At 43.7% G+C, this 18,820-nt stretch overlaps 1 protein-coding gene across 4 annotated transcripts in view; it reads left to right on the forward strand.

Moving 5' to 3' along the window:
- The window catches only part of FGGY (FGGY carbohydrate kinase domain containing), a 421,185-nt gene that overhangs the window by 305,197 nt on the left and 97,168 nt on the right, over nt 1-18,820 (forward strand). For all 4 annotated transcript variants that reach the window (XM_043575117.1, XM_043575119.1, XM_043575120.1 and 1 more), the window contains one exon: nt 8,832-8,979. In XM_043575117.1, the coding sequence (XP_043431052.1) occupies nt 8,832-8,979 (148 nt within the window). The remainder of the gene's footprint in view (nt 1-8,831; nt 8,980-18,820) is intronic.

Raw genomic sequence — 18,820 nt, forward strand, 5'->3', positions numbered from 1 at the left:
TGTGACAATTATGACAACAGCTCTTTCTGCCACTATTACTAATGGTTATAAAAGTGGAGGATGTTTTGGTGGTGGTGGTTCTAGGGTTAAGCAGCAGAGCAGTCATCCATAACCTGCTGACCTTCTTGCGGAAAGTGTGGTAAAGTAGTCAGAATGCTGGGCTGAGAATTGGAGGTCTGGATTCTTGTGCCATATCTGCCATAATTGTCTCAGTGACTCAGTTTCCTCACCCATAAAACCACAATAATACTTCCTTGCTTACCTCATTTTACAGATGTTATGTGGATGAAAATAGATTGTGGAAATGCCAGTCTCTGAAGATCTTAAAGCCCAATACAAACCTAAGGGATAGGTAGATTTTGGAATGCAATATTCAAAATTTCCACAGCTCTACTCTGTGGATGAGCCTCATGTGAATAGTTTTTATAGAGAAGAAGAGAGAGAGATTTATGGATTAGTGTGCAGACTCAGAGAAACAACAGCACAGGGTGGTGCAGAAGCAGCAACTCATAGAATTCAGAACTGGAGTCAACTGGATTTAAATTCCAACTCTTGGGCGCCTGGGTGGCGCAGTCGGTTAAGCGTCCGACTTCAGCCAGGTCACGATCTCGCGGTCCGTGAGTTCGAGCCCCGCGTCAGGCTCTGGGCTGATGGCTCAGAGCCTGGAGCCTGTTTCCGATTCTGTGTCTCCCTCTCTCTCTGCCCCTCCCCCGTTCATGCTCTGTCTCGCTCTGTCCCAAAAATAAATAAAAACGTTAAAAAAAAAATTTAAAAAAATTTAAATCCCAACTCTTTCCACATACTAGTCGACTTTACCCCGTCTTCCTACTACCTCCCTGTATTTCTCCCCTTTTAGAGCTAAGATTCTCCAAAGCATTGCCTCCATCCTTGGTCACTATTTCCTCACTTTGTATACTCATCCCTTGCCCACTTCCATTTGAATTCTGTACCCATTGACCCCTGAAACTGTTAAGGTTAAGGTCCCTAGTGACCTCTGTTGCTGAGTCTATAGGGTGCATTCCAGTCCCCATCCTTGGGGTCTCAGCAGGATGTGGCATCAATGATCGCACCTTCCTCTGCTTTATAACACTCTCTTTCCTTGGCTTTCTTTCTGGAATGTTAACTTCTCCCAGTTTTCTTCCTATATCTCTGGCTTGTCCTTTTAGTATCCTTTTCAAGTTCAAGACTATCACATCAAAGTTCTTTACAGCTAGGGTTCTGGACCCTTTTCCTTCTCTCTTTGTCATTCTTCCAAGATGCTCCCATCTATATAAACTCTTGGCTTCATTTCTTTCTTAAATTTTACATCCAGCTCGTATATTTAGCAGGTATTCAATAAATGTTGGTTCTCTTTCCTCTCACGTTGCTTCTATTGTTTTGTAAAAGAAAGTGCATCTCTGTCTTACAGATCTATGAATAGAATATCCCAAGACTACAGAGGTCTTAGGACGAAATAGGCATGACTTTACTGAAGTGAATTTGGCTGTTTGGAAAGGACAGCAAATCCCTGGGAATCAGAGACTGTAGGTCTCTTTTGGTGCAGCTTGAGGCTCTCTGAAAGCAGAGTGCAGGTTACTCCTGCCTTAGAGCTTAGCATCAGCAAATCCTATTTGAAACTGCAAGAACAAGTGCTGATAAACAGATTTAGTATTTCATACTCTTGATTTTCCCTAATCTTCTCAGACCCATCCCTGAAGAGTGATGTTTTTTGAGCTTATAAATTAAGTAAACAATAACTAGATATGCTCGTGCGTGTAATTGGCAACCAGAGTCTCTCTCTCTCTCTCTCTGTGAGGCCAAACTTTCACTCCTTAGACAGAGACTGCCTTACACTGATCATAACTTTGGCTCTTTCCCCCTAAACTGTCCTTTATTGTCTTAATTCTCTTATAGAACCTTAACTCCCACTGTCTCAGAAGGAGGTTCTGGTGATAGCAGAATTTGGTGGGGAGGTGTTGGCACAAACCACAAGCGCTAGATTCAAGGTTGGCAGCAGAACAAAGGTGATGAGTAATGAGTGTCTTATGAGCATTTATAATAGTGAACAAAGTTTTAAAAAAGTCCCTATTTTCATGGAAATTATATATACACAGTAGATACATACAAATTGTGTGTGTGTAGGTAAAGAGCACACATTTGCACACCAGGAGTTGATAAACTTTCTAAAGAAAAACAGATGAGGGGCACGTGGGGGGGCTCATTCGGTTAAGCGTCAGATTTCATCTCAGCTTATGATCTCACGGTTTGTGAGTTCAAGCCCCGTGTCAGGCTCTGTGCTGACAGCTCAGAGCCTGGAGCCTGCTTCGGATTCTGTGTCTCCCCCTCTCTCTGTCTGTCCCCTGCTTGTGCGCGCTCGCTCTCTCTCTCTCTCTCTCTCTCTCTCTCTCTCTCAAAAATAAACTTAAACAAAAACAGAGATGAGTAAAGAGACAGAACGAGGGGTGTTGAGGTGATGGATGGGAACTCTTTCAGGTGAGGAAGCCATCTTTGATGGGGTGACACTTGTGCAGGACTCTGAATAAAAAGTGGAAACAAACCATGACTCAATGGGTTACGTGGCAACCCAAGAGTATATAAAATAACGAAGTCTGTTTATCAGTACTTGTTTCTGCAGTTTCAAGTAAGATTTGCCGATGGCTTAGCTCTGAGACAGGGGTCTTCTGTTTTTGGAGCTCCCCAAGCCATACCAAAATACCTGAGGAACAGCAAGGCCCCAGGCCTTGAGGCAGCAGCCTGCTTGGGGGGCTCCAGGAGACTATAAAGGCCCTTGTGGCTGGACCAGACAGGGAGGGAGTTGGGAACAGATAAGGGCTTGAAAGTTAGCCAAGGCCAAACCATGGAAGTCATTGAAGGTAACCATGAAGACCCTGGCTTTTATTCAAGGTTTTCATTTCTGAGCCGGAGGAGAAAGCCACCATCAGATTTCCCTTAGAAGGATTGCTTTGGCTGCTCTGTGGAGAGGACACAAGACCCTTTTGGTGGGGAGAGAGGAACAGAGTAGAACAGAGGGCCCCTAATGTCAGCAAGCTCTCAGTCTACCAAAAGGGGACGACTGTAATCAGACGCCCAGCCTGTTGTGAGTTACTTTTACAGAGGTCACTGCAAGAAGTGATCATTTCTTGTGCTCTCCTGGTTTCAGGCCCCTTGAGATGAAACTTGAGATGAAAACTTCAGAATGAAGTTTTCCCAAGCCACGTTTTCTCTCCCAACCTTTCTTTTCTCCCACTCTCTTGGATTTTTCTGCCATTTCTGTAGGGACAGTCAGTGTTTCTCAATCTGATTTATTTCTCAGACCTTTTTTTTTTTCTTTTTGCCGCTGTGATTCCTGTCATCCCACTGAGGATCACTTTCTAACCCATGGGCCAAATCTCAGATGCATTTAAAGCTCCTCATTAAAGGCTGTGTATGTTCCACTGGAGCAGGGAAAGGAAAAAGAAAAGACAAGAACATTTATTGAGAACTTGCAGTGTTCCTGACACTGCTCTTTCTGATAGTTATATCTATCTATCTATCTATCTATCTATCTATCTATCTATCTATACACACACATATACATACATACATATATATGTATAATTTCATTGAATTCTTTTTTTATCAATAAACTTTATTTCTTTTTTTTTCTTTTTCTTTTTTTTTTTTTACTTTGATCCAAATTAGTTAGCATATAGTGCAACAATGATTTCAGGAGTAGATTCCTTAGTGCCCCTTACCCGTTTAGCCCATCCCCCCTCCCACCCTCCCTCCAGTAACCCTGTGTTTGTTCTCCATATTTATGAATCTCTTATGCTTTGTCCCCCTCCCTGTTTTTATATTACTTTTGTTTCCCTTCCCTTATGTTCAACTGTTTTGTGTCTTAAAGTCCTCATATGGGTGAAGTCATATGATTTCTGATGAGGAAATGAGGATTAAAGGGACCTCTTCGACTCCACTTCTAAAGATTATTCTCACTTTCCATTCTCCTCTGGTGTTCTCAGATTGCTTCCTTGGCCTTTATGGCTCCTTGAGTCTCAGCCCCTCATTCTGACAACTGGGGCCATCAGTCTGTCAGCAAGTATTTACTTGGGCTCCCCTGAGCTAGGACAGTCATGGAACGAGGGTGATGATATTAACACCTTTCATCCCCTAGGATGTGCCAGGATAATCACTAAATTCTTGATGGCTCTTGAATGAGAAATGTTTCTTAAACAGAAATAAGCTACATATCATAATGCCTTTCTTTGGCTTCTGTTTTGCATGCAAGGATTAGCAAGTACTCGGGGCATTGGGGTCCCCTCAGAAAGACCGAGGACTGTGCTGACTTAGGAAATAAATTCTCCATTTTCTCCCTCTCGGTGGTTACTGTTGCTCAGCACAGTGCCTGGCACATGGAAGGGGGGTGGTGTCCCAAGATATTTTTCCTCTTCCCCGCTCCATTCTGAGGTGTAGACCAGAGTGCCTGGAACATCGTGTCCATATGACTCCAGAGATCCACCCTTTGGCAAACCAGTGGTACAGTGAAACATAGAGTTGTAAACAACCCAGAAATTCCAGTTCTGGTATTCTGCGTTGGAAGACATGTATGTAACACAGTGCCATATAGGGAGAGCTAGACAATGAATAACATCTTATGCCAGACAAGAAAGTTTGTGCTTTATCTTGAGGATAATGGAGAGCAGCCCCTGAAGGATTCTAGGTAGGGGTGTGAGTTATGATCACAGTTGAATTTTAAAGTTTACTTATTCATTTTGAGAAAATGAGAGAGTGAGAGAGTGTGCGCAAACAGACAAGGGGCAGAAAGAGAGAGGGAGAGAGAGAATCCCAGGCAGGCACAGGCCTGTTACCACAGAGCCTGACCTGGAGGCTCAATCCCCCAACTACGAGATCATGACCTGAGCTGAAATCAAGAGTGGGTCTTGATTTCACCCAGACACCCTCCTCCCCACACCCCAAGTTGCATTTTAGAAGAATCACCAAGGAAGCAGTGTAGGAAACCTAGTTGGGAGTGGGCAAGATTTCAAGAATGGACTTCCAAGAGGAACCATTGGTTGGGTTGTTGGCTCTCTGAGCTGGAACTCAGGAAAGAAATGAGCAGGAGACACGAGCATATATTTGAAAGTCCTCAGCCCTAGATGGTACCTGGAGCCATGAGAGGAAGATGGGATCATCCAAGGGTATGGAAAGAGGGACAAGTCTCTGGGAGACTTAAGATATTTAAGGGACAAGTAACGAAAGAGAACCAGCTGGAGAGGAGGTACGAAAACCAAAGGAGTATAGTGTCTGGAATCAAGAGAAAGAGAACCAATGAGTAAGAAGTGGTAAAATGGTACAGAATGAAAGAGAATTCAAGTAAGATAAAGGCAGGAGATGGTCCATTGGAGTTGAAAGCAAAGGCTATATCGTTCCTCACTGTGGGACCAGTTTCAGTAGACTACATATTGCAGCGGGTCAAGAGGTGAGGAACTGAAGACAGACAGACTTCCTCAACTCCTAGAAAGGACATACATGTCTTCTTCTAGACCATGTATTATGATTTTTGCTTAGAAATTATGGTCACTACACTTCTGGGCAGCCCAAGAATCCAAAGAATTAACTGATTTATAGAGAGGGAGGAGAGAGTAGAGATTCCAGGGGTGCTATCCTCATCTAAGATTATAAATAATAAAGTCTGTGAACAGTCTTCCCTGACTCTTGGATGTTTCAAAGCTAGAAATGAATTTCCTACGAGGGGAAGGGAGGGGGAACTATTTATTCATTACCTCTCATTGTACAGTGCTGAGGCTCTATATTGAATCTTCACAGCAGCCTGTAAGGGAAAAGAATTAGTCCTGAATATAGAAAAGTTAATGAAGCTTAGGGAATTTGTGTACCTGACCACCCAGCTGCTACACAGTGAATGTGCTGTGTGAAGGTTGCAACTGTGTTTTCTTCAACATATGCAGTGGGACTGGGGCAGCAGGAATTTCTCCCTCTGACCGAAGATTCGTGAGCCTGGGGGTTGTGGAGGGAAGGAGAAGCACACACTTGAAACAGTTGATGTGTGATTCCCGAGCTGGGAGAGGTCAGACCGCCATTTGAGAAGGAATTGGTAAAAAATAAAAACATAAAAAAAAAAAAAAAAAATACAAAATGAAACAAAGTCAAAACCAAAAAAGGCATCATGTAAGGTTAAAATTATGTGAATAATGATGTGCATTTGTTATTATAATGTTTTCCAAGTGCATTTCATTTTGAATGATATACTCAGATAGCACACATGGTAAGGTATAATTGGAAAAACGTGCAGGAGAATGGCCGCATTCAAAGAATAAACATACAGCTGTGAGGAGGTTAGGAGTCAAAGGGGTAAGCATATGGCCCGTCCCCCAGGGATCTCATTAGTGCATGAGTGACCATATATGTAAGAGGCTAAACGAATCTCACTGTTTGCAAAGACCCACGGTAAATGAGACAATGACAAATCAATAGTAATTAGGCCTATAGGTTCTTATTGACCCAGATGTCTGAAACCAAATGCCCTGCCCTGAGATTCCTTGAGAGGCAAATGAAAAGATTTATAGATGTGTGCTTTAAAAAAAAAAAAAAAAAAAGCCCTTCGCTTTAAGTGCAGTGATGGTATTCTGAAGTCGGATGTTGCTAGAATCAGTGCAGACTCTGGATTCTGGCTCGGATGGACGTTCCTGTGGCTTTTGTGGTCAATGTTCCTTTTGGACCATGAGCAGCGAGAGTTGGGAAATAGAAAACCAGGATGTGATCGTATTCTACCCAGGTATATGGCTCCGGCCCTACCTTCCAGGGAGGCCTCCAGGATCCTCTCCTAACACTGTCAGAGAATCATGCTAAAGCAGAGTTCGAATGTGGGTTTTGACAAGTCTTTTCCGATCTGGGTTACAGATATGGCTTCAGAATCCCTCAGAGAAGGGTTCGTTTAAATTTGAACTTGGTCACTTGTCTTCACTTCTTTGAGCATCTTGCATAGGCTTGCACACGTGCACACAGACATACTCCCTCACTCTGGCACTTACATGGAGCAGTTTTGGTTTTCTATCCTTCCTATATTGGAGTTCCACATAAAATTTTTATTTAACCAAGGGCACCTGGGTGGCTCAGTCAGTTAAGCGTCCAACTTCAGCTCACGTCATGATCTCACAATTCGTGGGTTTGAGCACTGCGTCAGGCTCTGTGCTGATGGCTCAGAGACTCGAGCCTGCTTTGGATTCTGTGTCTCCCTCTCTCTCTGCCCCTCCCCCACTTGCGTTCTGCCTCTCTCTCAAGAACAAATAAACATTAAAAAAAATTAAGAAAAATTTTTATTTAACAAAAGAGTTTGAAAAACACTGCTCTAGTTGTTTGTTTCTTCCTTTAATGTTAGTTTAGAAAACTTTTGGGAACTTCATGGGCTCCATGGGAACATTCACAGTGTCACAAAACTGGAATTAGAAATCTCTGAGCGAGGGGCGCCTGGGTGGCGCAGTCAGTTAAGCGTCCGACTTCAGCCAGGTCATGATCTCGCGGTCCGAGAGTTCGAGCCCCGCATCGGGCTCTGGGCTGATGGCTCAGAGCCTGGAGCCTGTTTCCGATTCTGTGTCTCCCTCTCTCTCTGCCCCTCCCCCGTTCATGCTCTGTCTCTCTCTGTCCCAAAAATAAATAAACGTTGAAAAAAAAAAATTAAAAAAAAAAAAAGAAATCTCTGAGCGACACTCCTAAAGCATTTTTGAAATTCAAATACTGTCATCTTGAGTTCCTTAGATATTACCCTCCCTTGGACATTGATTTCCTATACTTTTCTTCCTGCCATTGTTCAAGCCGTGAGATCTTTCCAAGGTCACCAGTGACAAGAAGCATGGATGCCACCCTCTGATAAACCCACTTTCCTCTAGAATCGTTGGTACAAGACTTTGAGAATGAAGCACATTTAAAGAGGGGAAGGGCGACCAAATTTAACCTTTGTGCCTTGCAGTAAGATTCAGCTCCGTGAGATAGGTATTATGATACCCATTTTATATGGGATAACTGAAGTTCACAGAGGGAGAGTTACTGGCCCATGTCACCCAGCTACCGATCTGAGCCCAGATCTACCAGAGGGCCAGGGCCAGGACTACCGTAGCTCTCAGTCTCCTCACCTCCGTCTCCCTCTCCCCCAGACATGTGGAGACTGAGAGGTAGTATGATTCCCTCATCCTGCATCCAAAGAGACTGAGCCTTAGAAAGGAGCAAGAACAAACGTGACGCCATTTGGTGCCTTTGGGTAGGAAATCAAGTCTCCTAATTCCTGATCTAACTGCATTCCTCTGTGCTGTCACTTCCTGTGGCCCAGCTCCTATGCTGAGTCCAAGAACTTAGGTTTATACTCGTCACCCCATCATTATTGTTACAATTAGCAATACAGATTTTTAAAAAATCCTTTACATATGTCCACTATTGTCCCGTTTACAAAATACCGTATCTTCACATGCATAGCCTCCTTTGATCTTGACAATAACCATGAGGTAAGTTGGACAGGGATTATGATATCTGTTTTTACAGATGCGAAGAAAGTGGTTCAGAAAGTTTGAGTAACTTTCTCATGGTCACACACCTACTAGGGGTAAAGCCCCTCCTGGCCCTGGTCTTCTGATTCCAAGCCTTTCCGCTTTGCACCAGGACATGCTGCCTGTTCTTGGTGATGGCACTTCATGATCTGAGAGTACAGAATGCTGGTTTCTGGGGGTTTGGGTAGTTTCTTTGCTGAAGGTTGGGGACTCTGCTTTGTTTCTGGATCTGATAGGGAAGTACAGATCGTTTCTTTCTGCCGAAGAGTTTGCCTCCCGACCCTACCCCCCTTTTGAAAACAAAATCAACGTCTCTTCCAGATGCCAAAGTGTATATGCATATTTGAACAGTCACCTGGATCTGATTAAGAAGGCTCGGCCTGTGGGTTTCCTCACTGTTGATTTACATGTTTGGCCAGACTTCCATGGCAACCGGTCTCCCTTAGCAGATCTGACACTAAAGGGCATGGTAAGTAACAGCCAGTCCTTGCACGAAGGTGCAGGCAGGCCAAAGGTCTACAAAGTTGGGAGGAAGCAAAGTGAGGGGAAAGGAAAAGAGGAAAAATAAACAAGGCGGGGCAAGGGCACACAGGCTTCTTGCAGATTCATCGCTTGTTGCGAAGGCCCTTGCTGCTCCATAGGATGAGCTGCTGAAAGTTCTCATTGTTGCCGAGCCAACCTTGAAAGCGTTAAAAGCAGTATTTCTTACATTTAGCTACTGCTGCCTCTTTGTCCTGTGGAGCGGCTGGAAGTCATGAGCCCCTGCCTTGTGATTTTTTATTCACATCAGTTTGCAGAGTCATGTTTTCTGTCTCCATCCCCAGGCTGCCCAGTAAATAAGTGGTAAATATTACCACCCATGGTCTTGATTGCCATAACCACATGTCTGCTTAAGCTCTGAGTCAGAGCTGTTCCGAGTGCATGTTAACATTATTAGGATTTCAGATTAAGCTTTGCTAAAAGGAAAAGAAAATTAATAACTTACACTGATGGATAAATTCAGCTGCTGGTGACCTTTGGGGTCACTGATGGTACAGAAGATTTTGGGCCCTCCTTTAGGAGCCAGGATCAACTTGTGGCAGAGTTCATAGCCTCCTAAACTAAGATAGAACACCCTGGTGGCCAGGCAAGATTAGGTGGCTGAGTGTAGGTAGTATAGCCATTGAGAATTGTATTTGAGGTTGGAAGAAGCACGTTCAAGCTAGAGAAATAGAACTCAACTTCAGTTCCCGGAAGCCAAGAGAGGCCACAAATAGGAAAATAAACCAGGAATTCAGAATCCAGGAAGATGTCAAGACGCCAAGAAGTCAAGAAGCAGAATGTGCAGTGAATGGAGGTGGGAGTTCAGAATGGAGGCCAAACCTGGCAATTCAGGGTTTACACTGAGTGATGGTAGAACAGGCGGCTGGCTTTGAGAACTTCGAGACTCAAAACTCATGGTTTTATGACTGATTGAGATTTTTAAAGTGTTTTTATGATGCCAGTAGGAAGACCTGATCTTTATTTTCATTACCTAGTTGATACAATCAACTTCTGCTAATAAAAGGGGAGTTGCAGGAAAAGAAAATAAAATGGGACATAGCCAAAGTTATGTCTGTCTGGAGTCCATGAAGCGTGCCCGCGCCGCTGACAATGAGCTTGGCCTCCTTACTTGGCCTGCAGAAGCAGAAGAGGAAAGTTGGGAGAGAGTCATCTGGCCACAAGCTGCAGCCAGAAAGCTGCCCTTGCAGATAACTGACTCCTGGGTACCAACAGGTTGGGGTAGAACACATTTTGTGTGGGTAAAGAGTGAGTGACTTAACTGGAGACGAATACCTGAAGCCAAATGTAATGGGCCTTTAAAATGTTCACGATGTTAAGAAGCATGACCAGTTCATAAGATGACCCCACAACAATGCAGGGCTGTGGAGTGAAATGATCATGGGTCTGGAGCCCATGGCCTTGGATCTGGAGTCCTTCCCTCTCTTGCCAACTTCTGTCATACCCAGCTTCAATACCCAGCATGGCAGGACTCATGGCTCCCAGTGTCTTTTCTCTGTTCCTTAAAACCAAGCCTGACACCCAAAGACTTAAGAATTGCCACCGTAAGGATATTCTTATAAAGGTAACGTCAATCCAAAGTATAATTCCAAAGGAGCCAATGGAATGTTTTCATGAACGCCTGTCTCATTATAACAAGTACAGCTAAGTACATGCTTACCAAAGGAGGCTTCTTACACGGGGACATACTCCCAATTGTATCAGAAGATCCTAGTATGTTTACTTTTTAAAAAGTTTTACAAACATAACTCACATCTCATGTACTGTTTCTTAACACTGATTTCCTTTTGTAACTGGCCTTGGGTTGGGCTTACATTGGAATAGCTGTCTCTCCATGAATTTACATCACATCACTAGAAGGAGAAGGTGACCTTGGTAAGACAAAAGGAAGGAAATTCTGGACTAAAAATTTCTCCCAGTATTTCTTGCTTTTTTTTGAGAGAGAGTGAGGGGCAGAGGGAGAGAGAGAGAGAAGGAATCCCACAAGGGGCAGAGGGATTTTTTTGAGAGAGAGGGAGGGACAGAGAGAACTAGGGCTCGTGTTCACCCGAAGTGGGGCACAAGCTCACCCGATGCAGGACTCAAGATCACGAACCATGAGATCATGACCTGAGCCAAAGTCAGATGCTTAACCGACTGAGCCACCCAGGCACTGCCCCCGCCAGTATTTCTTTCCCTCAGTTTCAGATAACATCAAACTAATCACCCTGAAATCTCTACTGTCATGTTATCCTTTGTCAGAACCTTCAGTGACTACTATCTCCAGCACTCATTTAGTAGATATTTATTTTTTACCTAGAAGTGCCTGGCACTACCGTAGATACAGTAAGGTACAACAATATGTATATTCACAGAGCATGTTTCAAGGGAGGGAAGGGAAGTGCTTGATAGAATGTCTACTTGGCAACTGTAATTGTCAGGATATTCCCAGTAGAGAAGGAAACCTATGTGATTTCTTCTTTTGGCTTCTGAAACATTTCTCTGGACATATACTAAGTACTTAATATGTACTTAATTGACAGTCAACATGGAGATAAGAAAGAAACCATGTATTGCTTTAAAAACATACATATGAACAGTTTGCTAATATTAAACAGATTGGTTGCTGCTCTTAGTATCCATATGATATGTATTTAATACCAATATTAATGTCCAGGTAAATGAAGCCAAGAGGTTCCCATTTTATCCTACTTATGAAGACATTTGCTTATCAACTAATTAATTAAATATTTGAACTAATACAGGCCTTTTATAGTTGCTGGGTGATATAAGAATAACTAGATGTAATTCCAACCGTCAGGACTATTACTGTCGGGATGGGGGACTGGGCAGACAGAATATATAAACAGGTGATACTGGGCATGCCAGCTGCAGGTGCCACTTACTGTCCAGGGCTCCCTAGATGTGTGGGAGATGACTGCCCAGCCTAGTCTCAGAGGTCAGGACAGGCTTCAGACAGGAGGTGACATTGACACTGAGTGAAGCAAGGAAGAGGGTTTGGAACCAGGAAAACCATAGTAAATGCAGTGTTCTAGAGGGGAGGAGAACATGGAACATGAACGCCTCCAAGTTTGGTTCCCTGCATCATTATCTAAGCAATGATAGATTGCATTTAGCATTTTATCTTGGTAGTAAAAAAAAAAAAAAATCTCAAGAGAAGCCCTGGACCCTCTCTGTACTTCTGCTTTCTAGCACTACACTCTCCCAGTTCTTTATCCTTCGCTCGGTTGACTCTTGTCTCTTATCTTTGTTATTCATTCATTATTGATTACCTACTATGAACACAAAGAAAAAAAGAAACTATGGGTGTCCCAAATTCACATAAAATCAGGGAGATGATTATTGCGTGCATGTGAGTGTGTGCATGAACATTACGCAGTGTGATACTTGTGATGCAGGTATCTGTGCAAGCCAAAACAGGCGCTCAGTGGATGTCTGACTTTGAATGATTTTTTTTTTAATGTGGCATTTGGGTAGTAAGACCTGATGCGGACTTCCTCTTCTTCATTTGAAAATACATGTGAGGATGCAAAAAAAAAAAAAAAAAAAAACTCACACTGACTTTGAAAATTAACATGTCGTTCAACTAGCAACACCAGCACCAACAGTCTCAGAGAGAATCTGGGAAGAATTTTTAGAATCTAAAAGACTAGCTGGAACTTGTTTCATAAACATAATACATGACATATAAGCAAAGTGAACCTCTAGCCTTGCAAGAGGTTAGACCTACCTTCTGCTCCTTGGCTTAATAACGCAAGGTCCCTTTAAGCCTAAGAACAGGGCAGGCCTCCCTCTGTGCTGCTGCTGATGGTTAGGGTGTTTTGCTTTTTTGGAAGCAGCCAGTGAGTTTAATTTCCCAGAACTCTCCCACAACCCCAGACCTTATCTTCCCTTTCAGTTCAATCCATCAGAAAACTGCCAACCCAAGAGGCCAGCTGGGCAGGAAGACCCATCTGGGATGAATGCTGCTGCCCTACGTTCTGAGGATCCCGAGTAAAACTCTGTTACTGGGATTCAACATTAGGAAAAGCTGTGAATTTGGAGGAGGGCTATTGGTTTGCACATCTGCTGCCTGTTCTAACAGTAGAAAACCGGGTAGTGGTGAGGCCACCAAAGCTACCCAAAATAGAAGCTGCTAATTAAAAAAAAATTTTTTTAAATAGGGGCGCCTCAGTGGCTCAGTCGGTTAAGTGCCAACTTCGGCTAAGGTCATGATCTTGCAGTGGTCCGTGAGTTCGAGGCCTGCATCAGTCTCTGTGCTGACAGCTCAGAGCCTGGAGCCTGCTTTAGAATCTGTGTCTCCCCTCCTCCACCGTCTCTCTCTCTCTCTCTCTCTCTCTCTTCCCCTCCCCTGCTCATGCTCTGTATGTTTGTCTCTCAAAAATGAATAAACATTAAAAATATTTAAAAAAAAACTGCTAGACTCTGGGAACTGGCAACTAGCTTTAGATCTGAAGAGGCATATCCAAGTTGCAGTGAGTGGGACAGACAGTAAATCATGTGTACTCTCTGCTGGGAAGCACTGAATATGTATAGCTCTCTAGTTGAAATAAATAAAGAAATAATAAAGTGAGTCCATTAGAAAACAACATGTTGCATACAAAGCAAAAAGAAGTACCATTAGAGCACAAGGAAAGGCCTCTTAAAGAATTATTTACTACTGAAACCAAAAGAAAATATTAAAAAGACTCGGCATATTCAGTAGGTTGTTTTTTTTGTTTTGTTTTTTGTTTTTTGTTTTGTTTTTAAAGGCACATCTCTATGAAATAGGACAGAAACTTAGTGGGGGGAAAAGTGAGCTCAGATGGAAAGCCAGTGGAATGAGGAAAAAAAAAAAGGAGATGATAAAGACAACTAAAAATACAGAATAGCAGAATTAAAACCTGCATTGAAGTCAATAAAAAACAATTTTTACAGAAGAAAATAAGATCACAGCTGCCATATGACCTAGCGTATATTTTACATTTATTAGAAAAAAAATTTGAGGATAGAGACTACCTATGGCTTGTTTACTTTTTAAATTTCAGCAGTGTTTAGGGGTGCCTGGGTGGCTCAATCGATGAGGCGTCCGACCTCAGTTCAGGTCATGATCTCACAGTTGTGGGTTTGAGCCCCACGTTGGGCTCTGTGCTGACAGCTCAGAGCCTGGAGCCTGCTTCAGATTCTGTGTCTCCCTCTCTCTCACACTCTGTCTCTGTCTCTCAAAAAATAAATAAACATTAAAATTTTCAGCAGTGTTTAGGTCAAAGACAGGCATCGAATAATTGCCTTATGGCTAAGCAATTATTTCCGTCTTTGTCAAGGGACAAATGAACAGTGACCTGCCTAAAGTCATAACACCAAGAAATGGTCTGCCTAAATACAAATGTGACTCCTGACTTTGAGCAAGCACACCCCCACAGGCTGCCTTAACTCATAGCTCTTTACTCTGCACGATACACTAGTGACTGTGAGATGGGAGTCCTAACACCCATCTCACACGTGGTTTCATACCAAACCACACTCCTCAGCCTGGTCCTCGCTCCCCTTCTCTGAAACCTGGCCCTCTTCCTTTCTCCCATGTTTGTCCTTACCCTGGCCCTTGGATTTAAGCTCTGACCTCTTTCTCTCCTCAGTAATGGTGCCTGTTTCCTTCACACCCTAACGGACTCAGATTTCAGAAGTAATCAGCACTCCTGCTTTGACCTGGCTGTAAACTCTTCTGCTTTAGAGCTGCCTGCCCTCAGAAGTAGAACAGGGCATAACCCAGGAATCCTTCCCTTATGCGTGAACACATCATTTTCTTTTGTTCTGGTAACAGTTGGCTCCTGTCTATGTGCACGGCTGCTTCATTTCTCCTTCTGTGATTGACCTGTGGCACTAGGCTAAAAAGAGGTAGAGGCTAGGGATGTGGGCAGCTTAATGGTGTGCCTGGACCAAGTAGACATCTATGTAAATATTTCTCCTTTCCACTTGATAAATTAGTTAAGGGCCCTGCATGTGATGTGTAAAGGGAGCAGAAGCTCGGGTCATAGCAATCGGTATCAAAGCATTTAACACTGATGGCTCTAGGTTCTTTAAAAGGAAAACATAAGAAAAAATGCTTGTATTTAAAGAAATGTGGCATGGTCATGCATCAAGAAAGATGAAGCTAAATATTCATCATCAGGAATGGTGGCCTGTTTTAGATAGTTTTTATGATTGTTTTTATTTTATTTTTTAATGTGTATTTATTTTTTTTTTTTAATTTTTTTTTCAACGTTTTATTTTTTGGGACAGAGAGAGACAGAGTACGAACGGGGGAGGGGCAGAGAGAGAGGGAGACACAGAATCAGAAACAGGCTCCAGGCTCTGAGCCATCAGCCCAGAGCCCGACGCGGGGCTCGAACTCCCGGACCGCGAGATCGTGACCTGGCTGAAGTCGGACGCTTAACCGACTGCGCCACCCAGGCGCCCCTATGTGTATTTATTTTTGAGAGAGAGAGAGAGACAGACAGACAGAGCATGGGCAGGGGAGGGGCAGAGAAAGGGAGACACAGAATCGGAAGCAGGTTCCAGACTCTGAGCTGTCAGCACAGAGCCCTACACGGGGCTCAAACTCACAAACTGTGAGATCATGATCTGAGCCGAAGTCAGACCCTTAACCCACTGAGCCACCCAGGCACCCCTGATTGTTTTTATTTTAAATGTTTGGTTGGAGAGTTTTTACCCCTGTGAAACAGTAAAGGGAGCCCAGTGATCAAAGTCAGATCTGCATTGGCATCCTGCTTTGAAAATGTACCAGCTGTGTGACCTTTGACATTAGCTCTGTGAGGTCAGTCTGTTCATCAGTAAGTGGGACAGGCTTCCTTACGGGATGATTGTCAGAATCAACAAGGGGGAGACTATCACATAGTGGACAGACAACATCAGCAAATACTTCGGAACCTGTGGCTTCTGCTCAGTGGCCCTTATCTGCGCATTAGAAGACAACTAGCAGGATTCTTAGTGTAGCCTTTGGATGCCAAGTAGCCAGTCATGAGCCATTCCCCTCAGCCCAGGGACCATCTGGACTCAGCAGCCACGGAGGTCATCGGCTGTGCACGACCAGCTGGTGAAGGCGAACAGTCACTTCGTCCTCACAGAAGCCACATTTCATACTGTACAGAGATTAATCTTTTCTCTACATAAGTCCTTAGGCTTCACTTCCCTTAACCACAGCAGGAAACACTCAAATTTTGTGTGCCTTACAAAACTTTAGTGCTGGAGGAATTTAGAAAGAGGGCATGTGTCTCGGTATATATGACTAGTTTCTATTCTCAAATTAATACTACCTCTTTGTTTTGGCGCTTTTTAAAACATTCTTTTCCTGAAATATCCAAGAAGTCAATTCATCAAATGTAATCAAAGAAGCAAGTCATGTCAGAAGCCTATCAGGCCATGAAAACACCATATCCCCCAGTGGTTGAAACGTGTTTTCTCTGCTTCCTTTTGCAAGAACAGTGCTACCCAGAACGGAAAGCTATTTTCTCGTGCTTTGAAGAGCTGTGATTTCTAACATAAGACCATATGCTGCTCAAACTGCTGGAGAGGTTGAGTCCTGCTCCAACGGCTCTTCAAAGCAAGCCCAGAGCAAGTGTGCATGTGAAAAACTGAGACAGAGAAAGGGAAGACGCATTGTAAGATCTTAGCCGGTTCCCAGAGGACGGAACCCCAGCTAGAGACGGGCCTTGCTAAACAGTGTCTGATGTGGATGGAGTCAGCAATGCAGATGAGGCTTTGCAAGATCTCAGGAGGAGCCACAGGCTGTCTCCCAGTGGCTTCCTCTGATGGGGAGGAGGATGCCAGACCTGGAAGCTCATGGGCTAATTCAAGCAGCTCGTGACTGATAACATTTATCAGGCTTGCAGGGATGTGCACTCTTTGACATGGGTTTGTTGATGATTTTGTTACAATTTAATGCCGGTTCATCTCACTGTTTTTGTTTTGTTTTGTTTTTACATATTTTTGCCTATGACAAATTGAGTCGTATAACAAAGCTTAATATCCTAAGTATCATCTAGCTGGTTTTCTGATAACGCATTTTCTTATTGAAGTATCTAGTTTAGCAGCTCGTATTTTGTTTTGTGATAGGTATCATTTTCTCCAGGACTGTAGCGTGTCAGGCACCATGACAGATGCTTTACATGCATCATCACCAGCATTTCTCACAGCCCTGCCTGACAATGTCATTGCCCCATTTAAAAGAATGGAGATGGGGTGCCTGGGTGGCTCAGTAGGTTGAGCGTCAGACTCTTAATTTCAGCTCAGGTCACAATCCCAGGGTTGTGGGATGGAGCCCTGCGTTGAGCTCCGTGCTGAGCATGAAGCCTGCTTAAGATTCTCTCTTCCTCCGCCCCTCTCCCCTGCTCGTGCTCTCTCTGTCTCTCTCTCTGTGTCTCTCTCTCTGTCTAAGGTTCAGAGAGTCACAGCTATTTTTTTCCTAGAGGGGGAAAAAAACAGAAGTGATATTAGAAACCTGGTGTGTTCAGATTGAGGCCCCTGATATCCATTAGGAGGAAAAAAAAAAATTTAAGGAAAAAAATGTTTTTAAAGAAAAAAAATTAAGTTTTTGTGTTTTCATATTCCCACTCTGTTTTCAGTGTGTCTGCCATATTTTCTCCTCATTTGAGTGATTTTTTAAAAAATTATGTCACAGATTCAGACTTTATTTTCTTAGTGCTTTCTCTCTTCCCTAACTATACCAAGCAACAAGTAAAACCCAGAAGAGGGAGGCAAGAGGAATATGAATTACAAATAAGAGTCCTTCCCAAGGTAGTATGGCTTGATAGAAGACCGAGGAGTGAATTGGGTAGAAACCCGCTAGGAATATCCAACAAACAAACAATGAGAAAGATCTAAGGCCAGGAGACCAAGGATGGGATCCAAATCCGTATGTAAATCATTAGTATGTAAATCAAGATAGGCTGGATGACACCAACTAAGGACCTGGACAGTTGACCAGAACAGCTTTGGGATACTGGTGCATGAGTACATTAAAATGGCTTGGATTGGGGCGCCTGGGTGGCTTGGTCGGTTAAGCGTCTGACTTCAGCTCAGGTCATGATCTCACGGTCCGTGAGTTCGAGCCCCGTGTCGGGCTCTGTGCTGCCAGCTCAGAGCCTGGCGCCTGTTTCGGATTCTGTGTCTCCCTCTCTCTCTGCCCCTCCCCTGTTCGTGCTCTGTCTCTCTCTGTCTCAAAAATAAATAAACGTTAAAAAAAAAATTTTTTTTTAAATGGCTTGGATTTAGAGCGTCAGAAGCAGACAAAGATGTGAAGTGCCTGGTGTATCTGGGGCCTAGCAAACAAACTAGTGTGTCACGTAGGGTTCACCAACAGAATAAGGCTGTAAGGGAGAATGTCAGTCTAGGCTTCGTGAGTTTATCGGTTGTCTGTTGCTGCTTGAATAAATTACCACAAACTTAGAGGCTTAAATTTCTTATCTCGCAGTTCTGTGGGTGAGAAGCCCAGGCTGGCTCAGCTCGTTTCTTTGCTCCAATTTTCGCAAGACCAGAACCAAAGGCTCATATCTGGAGGCTCTGGGAATAATCTACCAAATTCATTCAAATTGTCGGCCAGTTTGAGCTCCACGCAGTTGTGGGACTGAGGTTCCTATATCCTGGCTGACCGTCAGCCAGGGGTCCTCAGCTTCTAAAGACCACCTGCATTTCTTGACTCATTGCCCCCCTCATCCATCTTCAAAGCCACCAATGGCAGATCATGTCCTTCTCATCCTTTGAATCTCCCCGGTTTCCATTTCTGCCTCATTTCT

Source organism: Prionailurus bengalensis, chromosome C1 (genome assembly GCF_016509475.1).
Source record: "Prionailurus bengalensis isolate Pbe53 chromosome C1, Fcat_Pben_1.1_paternal_pri, whole genome shotgun sequence".
NCBI classification, from domain to species: Eukaryota; Metazoa; Chordata; class Mammalia; order Carnivora; family Felidae; genus Prionailurus; species Prionailurus bengalensis.